Raw genomic sequence first — 14,392 nt, 5'->3', positions numbered from 1 at the left:
AAAAAAATGACAAGGCACTGCCATATTTTTTAAAAAATATTGCGGTGACCATTATCTCGATTACCCCCTGGGGTCACACTGTTAGGGTAAATGGCTTAATGTTCACTATAGCAGTGGTTGTCCAGGTCAGCGAAATAAACCACGTTGGGCCTATTTTGTATTTGGAAAGGTGACCACCACGAAGTGCCAGATACCATTGGCACAGGAGTCCCTTGAAAAAATTGTCATACCAGCAGCCTTCCCGAGCAATACTTGCTGGAAACATAAAGGTAGCAGCTCCTGGAAGGAAATCATACACACACACACACACACACACACGTAAACACACACACACATACACATTAGTACACTTACATAATGATCTCCCTGTTTTTCCTTTCCTTAAAGATCCGGATTTTTTAGACCCATTGTTTATTATTATTATTATTATTATTATTATTATTATTATTATTATTATTATTATTATTATTATTAGTTTAGCAAGACAAATGAGTCACTCTTTTAGCCTCTCGTAGGGCTTAACTGAAGGAACTGTCATTCAGTGAAGTATAAGCTGGCTCCAGGTGGGAAGAGACCAAGAAGGATGAGAAATGAAGAGGAAGAGAGAGAGCATTTACCATTACATTAGCCACGATGTGCTACGGAAGGCTAGCTGTAAAGCTGTAGTTTCGCTATGGGGAAGGGATTAAGGAAATATAAGCCAAAGTCAAGAAAGCAATTGCCCACTTCGAGTCGTTACTTACCATCCAAAAGCTTGGAAGGATATGTGAATAGACAATGCATTTTGCATAGCAGGATTCGCATGGAAGTGACGGGCCTCAAAGACAAAACAACAACACTAGCAAATGACGGCTGATTCTGTGATGAATCAAGCCTTCACTTCGCTCTCGGCTGCAGTCTACAACTGATGGAGAAGCAATGCGAATGTTGTTCAGATTTTATGGTATAGAAGTAAGTTAATTGTTGAGAGCGACTAAAAGCCTTATGATAGAAGTAAAGCATTTGTAGGAATATATAGATGGGAGAAGAACATGTCTTGTGTAAACATGGGCCTAAGACGTGGGCGTGTTGTGTCGCCATGATTGATTAATATCTCTATGAGTGGAGTAGTGAAAGAAGTCTGAGAAAGGTGCAAACTAGTGGGCTAAGGAAGTAAACCGTGAATGGACCACGGATACTGTGCTGATTGGGAATAGTGAAGAGAAACGCAGAAACTCGTGAAAGAGTTTGAGTCTTTGTAGGAGCAAAAACTCTGAGTAAATGTGAGCAAGAGGAAGGTTATAAGGGTCCATAGGAATGGGGAAAATGGAGCAATGAATATTAACATGGATGGCTGAAGAATGGGAGATGATTTGTTTTGAAATTTTGGGATAATCATTTTGGATGAAGGTAGAAAGAGAGAAAAACTTAGTCACAGAATAGGTGAAGCAAGAAATGTAAGCTGGGTATGTAAAAAAGATTGGGAGGGGACTTGAATTATCTATGGACCCTAAGGTGGGAATGGATGATCCAACTGTACTTTTCAGAAGCGCAGTGTTGATGCTAAATGCAAATGGAAAGAAAATTGTTGAAGCTGTTGAAATTAACCTTTTGCATAATGTATTGGGCTTAAGAAGAATGAAAGATGAGAAGTGCAACGTAGAGATACACAGGAGAAATGGTGAAAAGGTTAGTGTACTTGAAGAGATAAATCAGTGGGTCTTGAGAAGGTTCGGTCATGTGAAAAGAATGGGAAATGATGGGGTGGCGAAAACTGTTTACTTCAGAAACATTAGGAGGGAGAAGTAGGGGACGATCTAGAAAAGGTCAGATGTTATTATTATTATTCAGAAGCTGAATCTTATTCATATATATATATATATATATATATATATATATATATATATATATATATATATATATATATATATATATATATATATTTGTGTGTGTGTATATACCAAACACAATCGGGGAGAAATGGAACACGGTTGTAGATCACTGATATTATGAATATCAGTCCTCTGAAGAGGGTTCTGTTAGCAATAAATCCAACGCCGGTCAGGACCTACAACAGTGTTTCATTTCTTCCCGGTGGTGTTTGATAAAATCGCTTGTAAGAGTGATTATAACCATATGTGTGTATCTGTATATATATGTATTGTGAGTATGAGTGATGTTTGATGTAAATGACTACGACCTCCAGATATTAGCAAAATCTGTCAGAATTTATGAAATAAAAGAAAACCTAATCGAGGTGAGATCTACCCTGGTGCGCGGTTGAGTCTGTTTTAGCAATCACATCGGCCATTGTGACAATTGTCGAGTATTTTTTAGAACAAAGCTGACAAAGAAACTAATTTGCAAATATTTATACATTATTGGCATTGAAAACGAATCAGGCAAATTATTCGTGGTTATTTGTGCACAGATATATACAGCTTAATCATCTACACAATCCTGAAATTGTATGACGACTTCTGTATTGCCGTACGATAGTCGCCGCTGTTTGTGTCCTCCCATATTGATCCGAATTTCTTTCCAGTTGAAGATTGTTGTTGGGAGTAGAAGGATTGAACTCTGTCTCTGTTTATTAATCGATAATTTTTTCCCCATCCAGAGTCCTGGCGACTCTACTGTACCCCGTCCCCCCTTTTTAACCTTTCCTTTTTTGTTTGGGAGTGGAAGAAACGCAAGGAAAAATGTCGAAGAACAAGTTTAATTTAAAGTTACCCCCAGGTTCCATCGAGCATAGCAATGATGACAACCCTGGCACAGAGTGAGTCCAAACCTTTATCATTTTCTTCTCTCGCGTGCCTGTTCTCTCTTGTATCATACCTCCTGTCTCCTTGCCTCAGTTTCTCGCTTGTTTGTGCCCTTTATTAATAAGATTAATGTTACAGCATTAGCGTATTTTGTTGTACACTGCGCATTTGTAAGCCACACCGAGGTTTTTTCCTGAAAATTCTGTTTTCTTGGGTTTCCCAAAAGCGAATGCAGAGTGAGGGGTCAGGACTACCATAGGACTCGTAGCCATTCCTGTAGTAGGCATTTCAGAGGAATATGACCCAACCAGAATTATCATCTATATCCAAACCTCGGACGCCGTGTCCTAACCAGATCGGAGGGCTCAGCGCCTCCTCGACCTCTCCCAGTAAGCCGTGACCCGTGACCCTTCCCGCTACACTCTGCCCGCTTAGGATACCATAGGGTTACGATGATTGGACCTCCCCCCACCCTTTGTAGATCCTTTGGTAAAACTTTAGGTAGAACTATATAGCAGCTCTGCGGCGGCGACTGCCTTCTAACTTAACTTTTTCTACAGTGTTTTGGTGGTTAATTATGAATTTATCTTTAATATTTGGCGCTCGAGTGTAATTAACCCCTGAAGTCCATCCAACATGGGGTTTCCATATGCGATCTTCACAAGACAGCACGGGTACGTCTGTTTCGAACGGTTCATATCCCATCCGGCAAGTGCAATAACTTGTTAACGAATGGGTACCCCCTGGGCCAGTACTAAACACGAAGAAGGGACATTCCATTTGGCCGACAACAAACAAATGCACCGCCAGTATCAGAACCCCTAAAAGTGTAGAAAAAACCAGCTGAAGAGGTAAAAACAGGCATGGAGCTAATGTATAGAATTACCAAACTTTACTGCAGTTGCGTGGCCTGATTCCCGCCAGTCACCGACCGGGACTGGTTACGGCCTTTTTGAGGGGCCGGCCAAGTCAGGGCACATCGCCCTAAGTTAGGTTAGGTAGGTAAGATCTGGTTAGGTCAGGACCTAGCATTGTAGGAAAGATTACGTCTTTACGTATGAGAAACCCGTCCTAGTCGACGACTGGCTGGAATGAGGCTGCACAACTAAAGTAAAGTTTTACCGATCCTTTACCCTTAACGGCAGTGTGTTAATGGGATAGGAGAGATTCAAGGTGGCGGAGAACCTGTGTATTAGTTATCCTTACTCCTAAATGTTTGAAAGATTCTGTCCAGTGTTACTTCATTTATTTTTGTGTATTTTGTTCTCTTCTGTTTTTCTTAGATTTAGCTTGAGTTCTTTCTCTAGATATATAGATATTGCATTCTGTTCACCAGGCTTTGTAAGTTTCACGGTGATTTCCTGGTTGACCCGTTATTGTCTTTGTATTCTAAGCCTCAGATTATCATTACTCTTCCTGTTCCAAGAATTCTCCTCCAACCACCTTTTTCATTAGAAAATCCTCATGAAGGACAAACAGCAAACATGAATAACATTCCTTTGTAGTCCATCAGAATTTACCTCAGATTCACTTGACAAGACCCCATCAACATGAGCTTTGTATCTAATTAGTTCATGGATAATTTTGTTATATATATATATATATCATCGGGAATTCCATTGTATATTAGGATGTCCAATAAAATATTTTATCATAATCATTAAAAGCCATCAGAAATAGATTTTTAAATTTCATACTTGTTTCCAGTATCCCAGTACTGTATAGTCTAGGTTAAGGTAAGGTATGCCTGGCCGGGAATGAAATTTCCGGATATGGTGGAAAAAACACCGTGGTTGTAAAATGACAGCTTTGTACTCTTAGCCCCCTACTTTGTCAGTATCACATGACTGTAGACACTAAATATGCCTGCAAACAGGAACACACTTTAAACTGAAAACTTTGATGTTAAAACTTATTTTTCTTATGTATAACAAGATATATATACTGTATGCTGTATGTATAGGCTAAATGCAACACATTATGGTAGGTACAATATTGTACTGTAGAATATTTTTGCAAAACATGATTTTGCACTTTTGTTGGAAACTGTTTTTCCACTTGAAAATACAATAATGTCTACACAAAATAGATAATAAGAAATAAAGGCTAAAAAACAGAGCACAGCTTTTTCTCTAATTCTTACCCAAAACCATACTGTAGGTATACATTACATACAACACATTATCATATAGCATGGGTAACACTTTTTTCCTATTTTGTTCTCACACAAAAAATACACCAGATTAAAAATAAAACTTTTTCACACTTGCTTGCATATGATGGCCAGTCTTAAAAACTTTCAAGGAGGTTTACAAGTCCTCACCCTCCTCCTCCTAAACCATTGTATCATTGAGGTCCAGTACCTCCTCAAGGTCATGAAGTTGCAAAGTGGTCAGAGGAGGCGTTGAGGTGCCTAGAAGGTCCTGGCCTTGGAGAGGCAGCAGAGGGATATCAGATTCTGGCTGAACGAACCTGGCATGTCAGCAAAGGGTGCCCAAGTGTTCGCTTGTGTTTCTGAGCTGAATGACCAAGTTACTAAAGAAATGGATGGTGATGGGTTGGTTGCAAGGGGATTAATGGTCTGAAGAAGCTGCCATACTCTGATAAGAATGACAATTCTACCTCACGGTCAATGCCTGCTGCATTTCTCGACTGGGGAAGGAGCTCAGGTTGACAATGGGATTTTTCATAATTTTAATAAACATATCAAATACCATCCTTTATACAAAGGTGCTGGTTGTGAGGTAGACTCGTTAGTGTCACTGTTGTGTTTTGGGTTGTCATCATCCATTTTACAAGCAGCAACTGCAGCAGCTATATTGCTTTCAGACAAAGTTGGAAGCTATGATTGACATATTTGTTTTCCAGCCACTCCCATACTTTATCTTTGGGAACATTATCTTCCTTGTCAAGTTGGGCAAGAAACTCTTCCACATTGAAGCCTTAGAAGTCAATCAAGCCCCCTTCCCCCTTCAGGATATGGTTTCAAATGTGCTTCAGTGTCTGTATGGTGACGTCCTTCCAGGTATCTGCAGCTGTGTAGATGGCAGATTTCACTAAACCTTTGTCAGTTCTAACATCCAGCTTATGAAATAGGGGTTTTAGAAGAAATATGAAAGTTTCTTCGGTCAGTTTACTTTTGTTTCATAAAGTCCCCAGAATACCTATATGTTTGTGTTTGTATTTTGTAGGTCTAACTCGTAAATCCTTCACTTGTTTTCATTTGGTCCTCTGTGACTGCAGGTCAGGTTATTACTCCCCTCTCAAAGAGGAGGGGATGCTTCCAACTATTGCTCCTCTTCCACTTAATCTAGCTCTGTCTCTGTGCATCTTGTATGGCAGGGGCACTTGCTTCTGTCCTGCTGTTGAAGGGTATGCACTATGAGCCACTATTGATTTAGTGACTCAGCAATACAGACTAACAATATACTGTCCCATTTCTTGACCCCATGTTAGTCTTAAGAACCCCTGGACTCGCAGAACCAGTCATTCTGTAGTTCATTGGCTCCAAGTCCCAGAGAGTCAGTGTGTGAATAGCAGCAAGTCTCCACCTGCCAAAATACCTACCGTAACCTACTCAGGCTGTTTTAAAGTGATGGATTATTTGTGCCAATAAAAATACAATTTCATAAAAATGCTTCATTTGATGAGGTAATGTGCCTTCCTGCCAACCCCTTAGAACTTGCAGAGTGGTTGATAACATTTGATATGACTATCATTTGCAGATTGAGAGTGTGGATGGCGAGGTTAATTCTTTTTGCAAGTAGGCCTACGTCTGGCAAGGGAGGTGACTCACCTGAAGGCTGCTGTAAAGTGATGAGTTTGTATCTCCCCCCGAAAAAAGTTGTATTTTTTTTAATTGAGAGCATTATGTTTACAGTATATCCCTAGTGTGGAAGTTGGGTTTCATGATTATAAAACAGAATTTTAATAAGAAAAAAAAATACAATGCAGTGTTTTTCCTTCTGAATTACAGTACACCAGGGGATCCATTCCAGCACCGTGCTGTAAGTTGATTTCCACTGTAAGCCGGTGTTTTGCTTTAACAGCACTTGCAGCACCGTAACTTGATGTTGCATCAAGTTACAGTGCCATAAGTGCCGTTGGCTCCGTCAATGATGGCTTACTGTGTAACAATGCGTTACGGTGCTGAAAAAGCACCGTAGGATCGAATCTCCCCTAAGTCGGTGACACACTGCACAGGCAGTCCCCGGTTTACGATGGGGGTTCCATTATTGTGCCACGTCGTAAACCGAAAAATCGTCAAAAATCCTAAGAAAACCTTACTTTTAATGCCGTGGGTGTATTGAAAACGATGTAAACTGCATTTTTATTGAGTTTTTCATAAAAAAAATTCAAATTTTGATTATTCTGCCGTTTTGGAGCCATACTTCTTCGTAAGATTGGCGTACGACGCATCGTAACCCCGGAACATGTGTCCTAAACCGGGAAATAATTTCTGATGAATACATTTGAAAAGCGTCGTAACCTCTGAATGTCGTAAACTGGGGACTGCCTGTATTGCCATGGTAGTAAAGTTTTGTGTTTGAGTTTCACATATATCTTTACTCTTTTTCATATAGGTTTTAAAATGTGATTCTGCTCCATCTGCTGTGATCAGTTCTGAAACGACAGCTGACATCACTGATGGTTAACCCTCAAATGGCATATATGTTTAAACAAAGAAAAACAAGAATATACCTACCCTACTACTATTAATACTGTGAGAAATAGATGGAGAGATGAATTAAATTGTCGGCTAAAAGGACAGTCAGATGTTCTTCCTTCTGGATTTTAAAAGTTCAAGGAGCCAGTGACATCCCCTTGATGGTGGATTTTTTTTTTATTTACTAGTGACTACTGAAATAGGATCTGTGCACAAGTCAAAATATGACAGATTTTTTAAATCACACTGCAATAATGGCAGTAAGTCACATCAGTTTGTTTGCTCTTGTTAAAGCCTAGTGATGTTTTCAGTTGCTAGTGGTGCACCAATTTTTTTTTAACTGGAGACCCAGTAATCTTATGTGTCATATATGTTACTGTGTCATGAACATATGGACAAAAATAAAGAACAAAGATGGTCACTGCTGTGCAATTGTATTTGATCTTCCATTGTGTTTTCATGAAGTATTGTACCCCAGTTTCATCACTTCTTCCTTTCATGGGATCAACAAAGCCTGGCCTTGATCAGCCAGCTACACCAGCTATGTTACTCAAAATTATAAGAGAAAATGCTATTTCACATTAGAAATGCTTTTTTTTTTTTTTTTTTTAAGTGCTGTTATACATTTGTATGTTTATGATGTACATTTATGCAAAGCAAGGATCGATTGTGGTGTATTTTGTCAAAAATGCTAGAATAATTCTTCATAAAAAACAGAACAGCAGCTGAGTACTTTGTTAGTGTAAATTCATTGGACACAACTGATATAATTATCAGAATATTTTTAGTTGCCGCTTCCATGATTTAGAGCTACAAGTGCGGCAAAGAAGTTGGTCATCTGACAGTTATCAAATGTTTTTTTTCCTGTGGAATAAGAGGAAATAGGGCATGCTTATGAAATGCTGTTATGGTCAAACTGGTCGATAGTGGCAGCTGAGAGGTGCTCTCACCCAGATTGTCATGTCAGTCTATATATTTCTGTCATTTTTCCCTAAAGAAAATGCTCCATTGAGAGACATGTCTGAAACCCTAAAACACCACAATAAAGACAACTTAAACACTCAGGTGGGTGGGTTTCATTGGTAATAATCCTGTCCTGGATTATCCATGTTCTCTTTTTTTTCTACATCCAACTTCATCTCAACTCTCTCTCTCTCTCTCTCTCTCTCTCTCTCTCTCTCTCTCATCTGAAGAGGCATCGTCATTATATTTAAAATTTTCCTTCATTTATCATTGTATAATCTTTCATTATGTATTATCTTTTATTATTATTATTTTTCTATTTTCTTTTCACAGCCAGATTTGTACAGTCGACCACAGTATTTGCAGGGGATGCGTACCACTACCCCCCATAAATAGCTTGAATCTGCAAATACTTAAAACCCCTGTAAAAATGCTTTAACTGCCTATTTTCATAGTTGAAAACACCAAAAGACCCTCTAAAAATGCTTATAACTGAATATTTTAATAGTTTTATCACGAAAAGTGCATTTAGTCACGAAAGTGTTATGAAAATACAGTAATTTGTGAATACTTCTGTATGAAAAATACCACAAATAGGCAAATTTTCCACGAATAATGTATGTTTTCCACAGAGAAATTTGCAAATAGGTGAAGCCGCGAATCCAGAACCGCAAATAGGCAGGGGTCCACTGTATATTTCGACTCGTCTTAGTCTCTTCATAAAAAGAATTAAGCTTGCCTCATGCCAACATGGGTTCCTGCTTCTTAGCAGCCCGAATTGAGAAAGAGAGAGACAGAGAGAACCAGTAAGCAATGTTAATCTTGTGAAAGTAGCAGAGAAAGGGGATGTAATTTATTATACTCAAGGGAGCAAGAGCTGACAAAATTGAGGAAAAAAGGCGGCTTCAGGTTATCCGGCTTAATCCATCTTTATCTAATGATCAGATTGGTCGTTCATTTCTCTACACAGGGTTCTCTTTAAGGTAAAATTACAGAAACATTTTGACTGACACTATACATTCTGGGTGAGAGAACCCCTCACCAGCCACCACTGACTGGTTTGACTATATAGGCTACAGGCAGTCCCCGGTTACTGGCGGCCTCGGTTATCGACAACCCAGTTTTATGGTGCTTGTCTAGCGATGACAATACAGGCAGTCCCCGGTTATCAGCAGGGTTCCGTTTCTGAGGGTGTGATGATAACCAAAAATTGCCGCTAACCGAAAATCAGTGATTTTTGGAGCTTATCAGCGCCGAAAAGCGCCGATTTTCAGTTATTGGCGCCAATACCCAATTATCGGCGCCAATAAGCGGAAATCGGTGATTCTCTGCACCGAAAATTGCAGATTTTCGTCACTAGACAAGCCCCATAAAACCAGATTGCCGTTAACTGGGGACTGCCTGTAATTGGATTTTCGGTGCCGATATTCATTGATTTCCAGTTATCGGCGATTTAGGTTATCGTCACACCGGTAACCGGGGACTGCCTCTAGTAATATTCATCCTACTGGGGGTGAGGTATGCTAGGGTATTTAATATATGCAGATGTATGTTGTATTCATGGTGGCACCCGTATTGTTCAGTCGGAATAAAACAAACCCATAGTTCTTAATCATCACCATGAATGTTTTTATATCAGGTTTTTCCTCTACAGGGTTTGTTGTCAAATGGGTTACATATACAGGCAGTCCCCTTGTTACGTAGGGGGTTCCGTTTCTGAAGTGATACGTAAGCGGAAACACTGTGTTAAAAAAGTGCTAAAAATGAGAAATAAAGTGATGAAAGCCTCACCTTTAATCCTTTGCATTTGGTTGTCTTGAAAACTTCCCAATTGATTTACCTTGCTTCTGGTGATGTGTGCATCCATGATCTTGTAGAATTTCCTCCAAAAATGTACAAATATTCTTCCGTCGCTTACAGCACGCCATAAGACTGAAACAACATAACCTTGGAGCATCCACTGTTACCCGGAATAGATTTTTTTATGAATGTATTTGAAAATCACTGTAAGTCTGGATTGTCATAAGCTGAGACCAATGTAACCCAGGCACTGCCTGTACATTCGGTCAAAAGGTTTGATGAAATGAGGCCCTCTAAAAATAAACAAAGCTTATTAAGTAGATATAACACCAGGAACTAACCAGCTCATGAACTACCTTGCTAAGTTATTATATTTGTATAACTTTCTATGATAACAGGCATTAACATCACAAAAGTTTATAGACGAGTTGCTGTAATCATGAATTGTGTCAGAATGCCTTTTAAACATAACCACAAAATTTTTAAAATGTTCTGGTAAAATCTGGAGGCCTCCGTATATGTACCCTGTATTTGACTATGCTGTACAGAATAGCTGAGTTAATGTTTTGAAATAATTATCCTTGATATATTGTAAAAATAGTATTGGTAACTTTTTTTTAAGGGAAGTTGGAATGAGCAGAAATTTTGCCCTTAACATTATTATTTTAGTTTGTAATGATAGCTAGGAGAATATTAGTTAGGAGTAGCGTAAATGTAGAAGAGGAGAGAGAACCATTGATCGTTATTCTCTCTCTCTCTTTGTCTGTCTATCATTTGTCTATCAGTGGTTCTCTCTCATTTCTTTTTCTCTCTTTTACATTTACTCTATTCCTAACTAATATTCTCCTAGCTGTCATTACAAAATAAAATGATTATGTTAAGGGCAAAATTTCTGCTCATACCAACTTAGCTTTAAAAAAGTTATCATTACTATTTTTACAATATATCAAGGGTAATTATTTCAAAACATTAACTCAGCTATTCTGTATAGCATAGTCAAATACAAGGTATTAACTCAGGTACTCTTTTTCTTTCTTTTACATTAACGCTATTCCTAGCTAATATTCTTCTAGCTATCATTACAATTTCATTGCGTATTAATGAGCTGTCTTTTGTAGGTAACATTAAATTAGCCTCTGTCAGCTGCATGTAAATGTCTCCAAGTTATGGTTTGGGGATTCTTTTGTTCAACCAGATTCTTCACTGGAAACCTGTGATACATTGCAATTTTTATTTTGTGTCAGATCCTTGACACTATTTTTCTACATTAGCTGACACCTCCATATCATTTTAGTCAGTACAAGTCTATTGTACTAATGTAAGTTTTCCTTTCTATTTCTCAATGACTGACTGATTGGCTTTACCCCACAGAACACCCCAAAGAAAAGCCAGCACTGGAGCTTCTGGTAGTTTTGGAGCTGTTTCCTTAGAGTCTCTATTGAAGTGTATTGAAGAACTAGACATGGATGACACGCAGCGGAGGCGACTGGAGATATTTCTCGTCCAAAAGCAAAAGGTTGGTCTTGAATCTGTGTTTTTCCCAGATGTATTTGTTTGGACCTTAAACCTTAGATACCTTGAGAGAAGGGAAACAGTGGCTGTTTTGAATTTGTGCTAGAATAAAAGTTACATGACACTGTATGGAAGTTAATGTAATATGATGATGATTATCTTTCATTTGCTTATACAGTATTTTCATTTGCTTATACAGTATTTACAGTTTAATTAGATTTCATACAAGGAAACAATTTTGTTACAGTGTTCTAGATAATAATAGTTTTCCCACACTAAATTAACCAAAGTACAAAATCATTTTTACCAGTGTTCCAGTATACTGGGAAAAGATGTGTCTTTCCTTTTTGTTCCAACAATGAAAATAAATCAGGAAAACGGTTTTAGTACAGCAAGTTATCACTGTTATCTATTGACTAGGTTAAGTCACTTGGATGACTTTTTGAGTTAAAACAAACCAACTTGTAAGAAAAGCATACACAGCTTCTTGGAGGCAGACCTAACCAGGCTCCATTATGAGATCTTGATAAGACATGCTACTGTGTAAATTTAAGCTCAGAATGCTAATACATCCATGGGGATTGAATTTCCAAATTCACAAACATTGTGCCAGGTCAAAAGGAGTGTGATAAAAAAGTAAGGAGAGGAAAATAGGGTTTGAACACATTGAAACAAACCAAGTTGTCTGTCCTGTTGAGAGCTAATAATTAGATCCTCATTCCTGATAGTGCAGGGACTTTAGCAAGGTTGGGAATGTGTTTTTGAAGAGCTCTTTGAAGGGATAGGTTGTAGTTACAGGATTAGATTTACAGAGGAAAGTACAGTATATAAAGGAAAGAAGGTTTGAAGGCTATGTCAAGTAAATGCTGGTGTTTTTAAAATGGGTTGGTATGTTGAAATGTTTATGATTTTTTGTTTCTAGAGTACTGATTTTTCTTCAATGCACATCTTTCAAATTCTATACAGTGTAGGTATATATAAGGAAATAAAAGGGTTAGGACCTTGTTCCTTGGGCTCTGAAATAGAAATTGGTTTGGGCAGCAGTTTTTAGAATAAAGTCTTTCTCAGGTTGTTCCAGTGTGAAGATGGTATTGTTTTTAAATGGCATTGGATTTAAGCAAAGCTAATTTTAGTCAAGAGTAATGGATTTTGTACCCTGAGCAGTTTGAAGTATGTATGAGGGAAATGGGTAAGAAAATTTTCAGAAAAATCTGTAATTTTCAGGTTGAAAAGTCTTGTAAGGAAGGACAGTATGGTTTGTATAGTTGCATCATGAAAGATGAGTGCTTGGAATGTAGAATTGTACAGTAGCTCTGTGGTGATATGACTTTTTGACGTGCATATAAAAGGCAAATACTGTAGTGTTCTATTAAAATGGAATAAACTGTGTTTACTCGGTAAGGGTATAGCTTGTGGGGACTCCCTGTCATCAGTGAAGGGTGTCATGGGTAGTTTTGATTCCCCACCAATGGTCAGGAAAAAGTGCATATCCATCTGTGGTTGATCTACCATGTGGTGTTTCAAGGGCCACTGCAGGGTTGATCAGCGTGAGAGTTTCAAACGTGGATTTTTTCCTGGGATGGGGAGAAAAGATTCCCCTTACGAACTACACTCTTGCCGTTTACTCAATCCATCTTGCCACTTTAAAGGACGATGGATAGCCCTTTATAGTTTTTGTAATTTACACCAGATAGGCGAGCTAAATGCCGATGACTTTGAAAAGCTGGGTGAGCTGGGAGCAGGGAACGGAGGAGTAGTCAACAAAGAGCGACATAAACCTTCGGGGCTTTCCATGGCTCGTAAGGTAAGATCCCTCGTCTCTAATGTCGCTCTGAGATGTCTTGCTGTGACAGGTAAGCTGTATTTTTTTTTTTTTTTTATCTTTGATCCTTTTGACCTAGGTCATGAGTTTTTTACTAGCACTAGTTATTCAGATCTTAATAAAATCCTGTATACTATTTTGTAGAGTGAAGTTCAGCAAAGTTTATGGTGAAGGTAAGTTAGATTTACCTTATACTGTAGTTGAGGTTTGTGGCTGAGAGTTGATGCAAGTGTGCTTTGCAGGTGATTTTCATAGAATCTGTAGCCTCCTGAGGTAAATTTCTTGATTTAGCATTATCTGGTACTATGGTTTTTTTATTTTTTCAGATCTCCTAAAGTCATAATTTAACATTTTGTGCTCAAATGAATTTTAAGGCGTGTAGGCTGACTAAATTTTTACTAGTTTCTCTTAGGTTTCAAGATTTTAGTGATAGACATTCATGGCTGATGTATTTCAAGAGAATTTGTACAGAGATGATACTTTTAATATTACAGTACATACTTTATCTGGATGGGGACGCTATTTATATCATGTTATTCAAAGTGAAAACAATTCAAGCATATTCTTAATGTGAACTTAATTTTACAAATTTTTAATACTATCGTAGATCTCACAAATAAGTATAGACAGTGTTCATATGCTTATGAAATAAATGGTAAAAGATATTAGAATATTTTATTTATTGATAATCATATGTGATGGGAACACTTTCAGGCCTGTGATGAATTTGACTAGACTGAAAAATTTCATCTTTGAATATTGAAGATCATTTGATATATGGTGCTGTTTTCATAGTCATTTCCTTGTCCCCATTTTCATTCATTCATTCATACTGCAGTCAAATGCATGCTGTTGTAGGGGTACTTTTTGATCTAAGTGTTGCCA

At 38.1% G+C, this 14,392-nt stretch overlaps 1 protein-coding gene across 2 annotated transcripts in view; it reads left to right on the top strand.

Annotated features, from left to right (window-relative positions):
* Positions 1-2,500: 2,500 nt before the first annotated feature.
* Positions 2,501-14,392, top strand: part of Dsor1 (mitogen-activated protein kinase kinase 1) — a 29,409-nt gene continuing 17,517 nt past the window's right edge. Inside the window, exons 1-3 of one of the 2 annotated variants that reach the window (XM_067085557.1) lie at positions 2,501-2,758; positions 11,545-11,689; positions 13,376-13,489. In XM_067085557.1, coding sequence (XP_066941658.1) covers positions 2,682-2,758; positions 11,545-11,689; positions 13,376-13,489 — 336 coding nt within the window. In that variant the 5' untranslated portion in view covers positions 2,501-2,681. Of the gene's footprint in view, positions 2,759-11,544; positions 11,690-13,356; positions 13,490-14,392 lie in introns of both variants that reach the window. The other variant, XM_067085559.1, reaches the window with a different exon arrangement.

Source organism: Macrobrachium rosenbergii, chromosome 42 (genome assembly GCF_040412425.1).
Source record: "Macrobrachium rosenbergii isolate ZJJX-2024 chromosome 42, ASM4041242v1, whole genome shotgun sequence".
Lineage (NCBI taxonomy): Eukaryota > Metazoa > Arthropoda > Malacostraca > Decapoda > Palaemonidae > Macrobrachium > Macrobrachium rosenbergii.
Note: the sequence above shows the minus strand (reverse complement) of the source record. Positions and strands in the feature narration are given on the sequence as shown.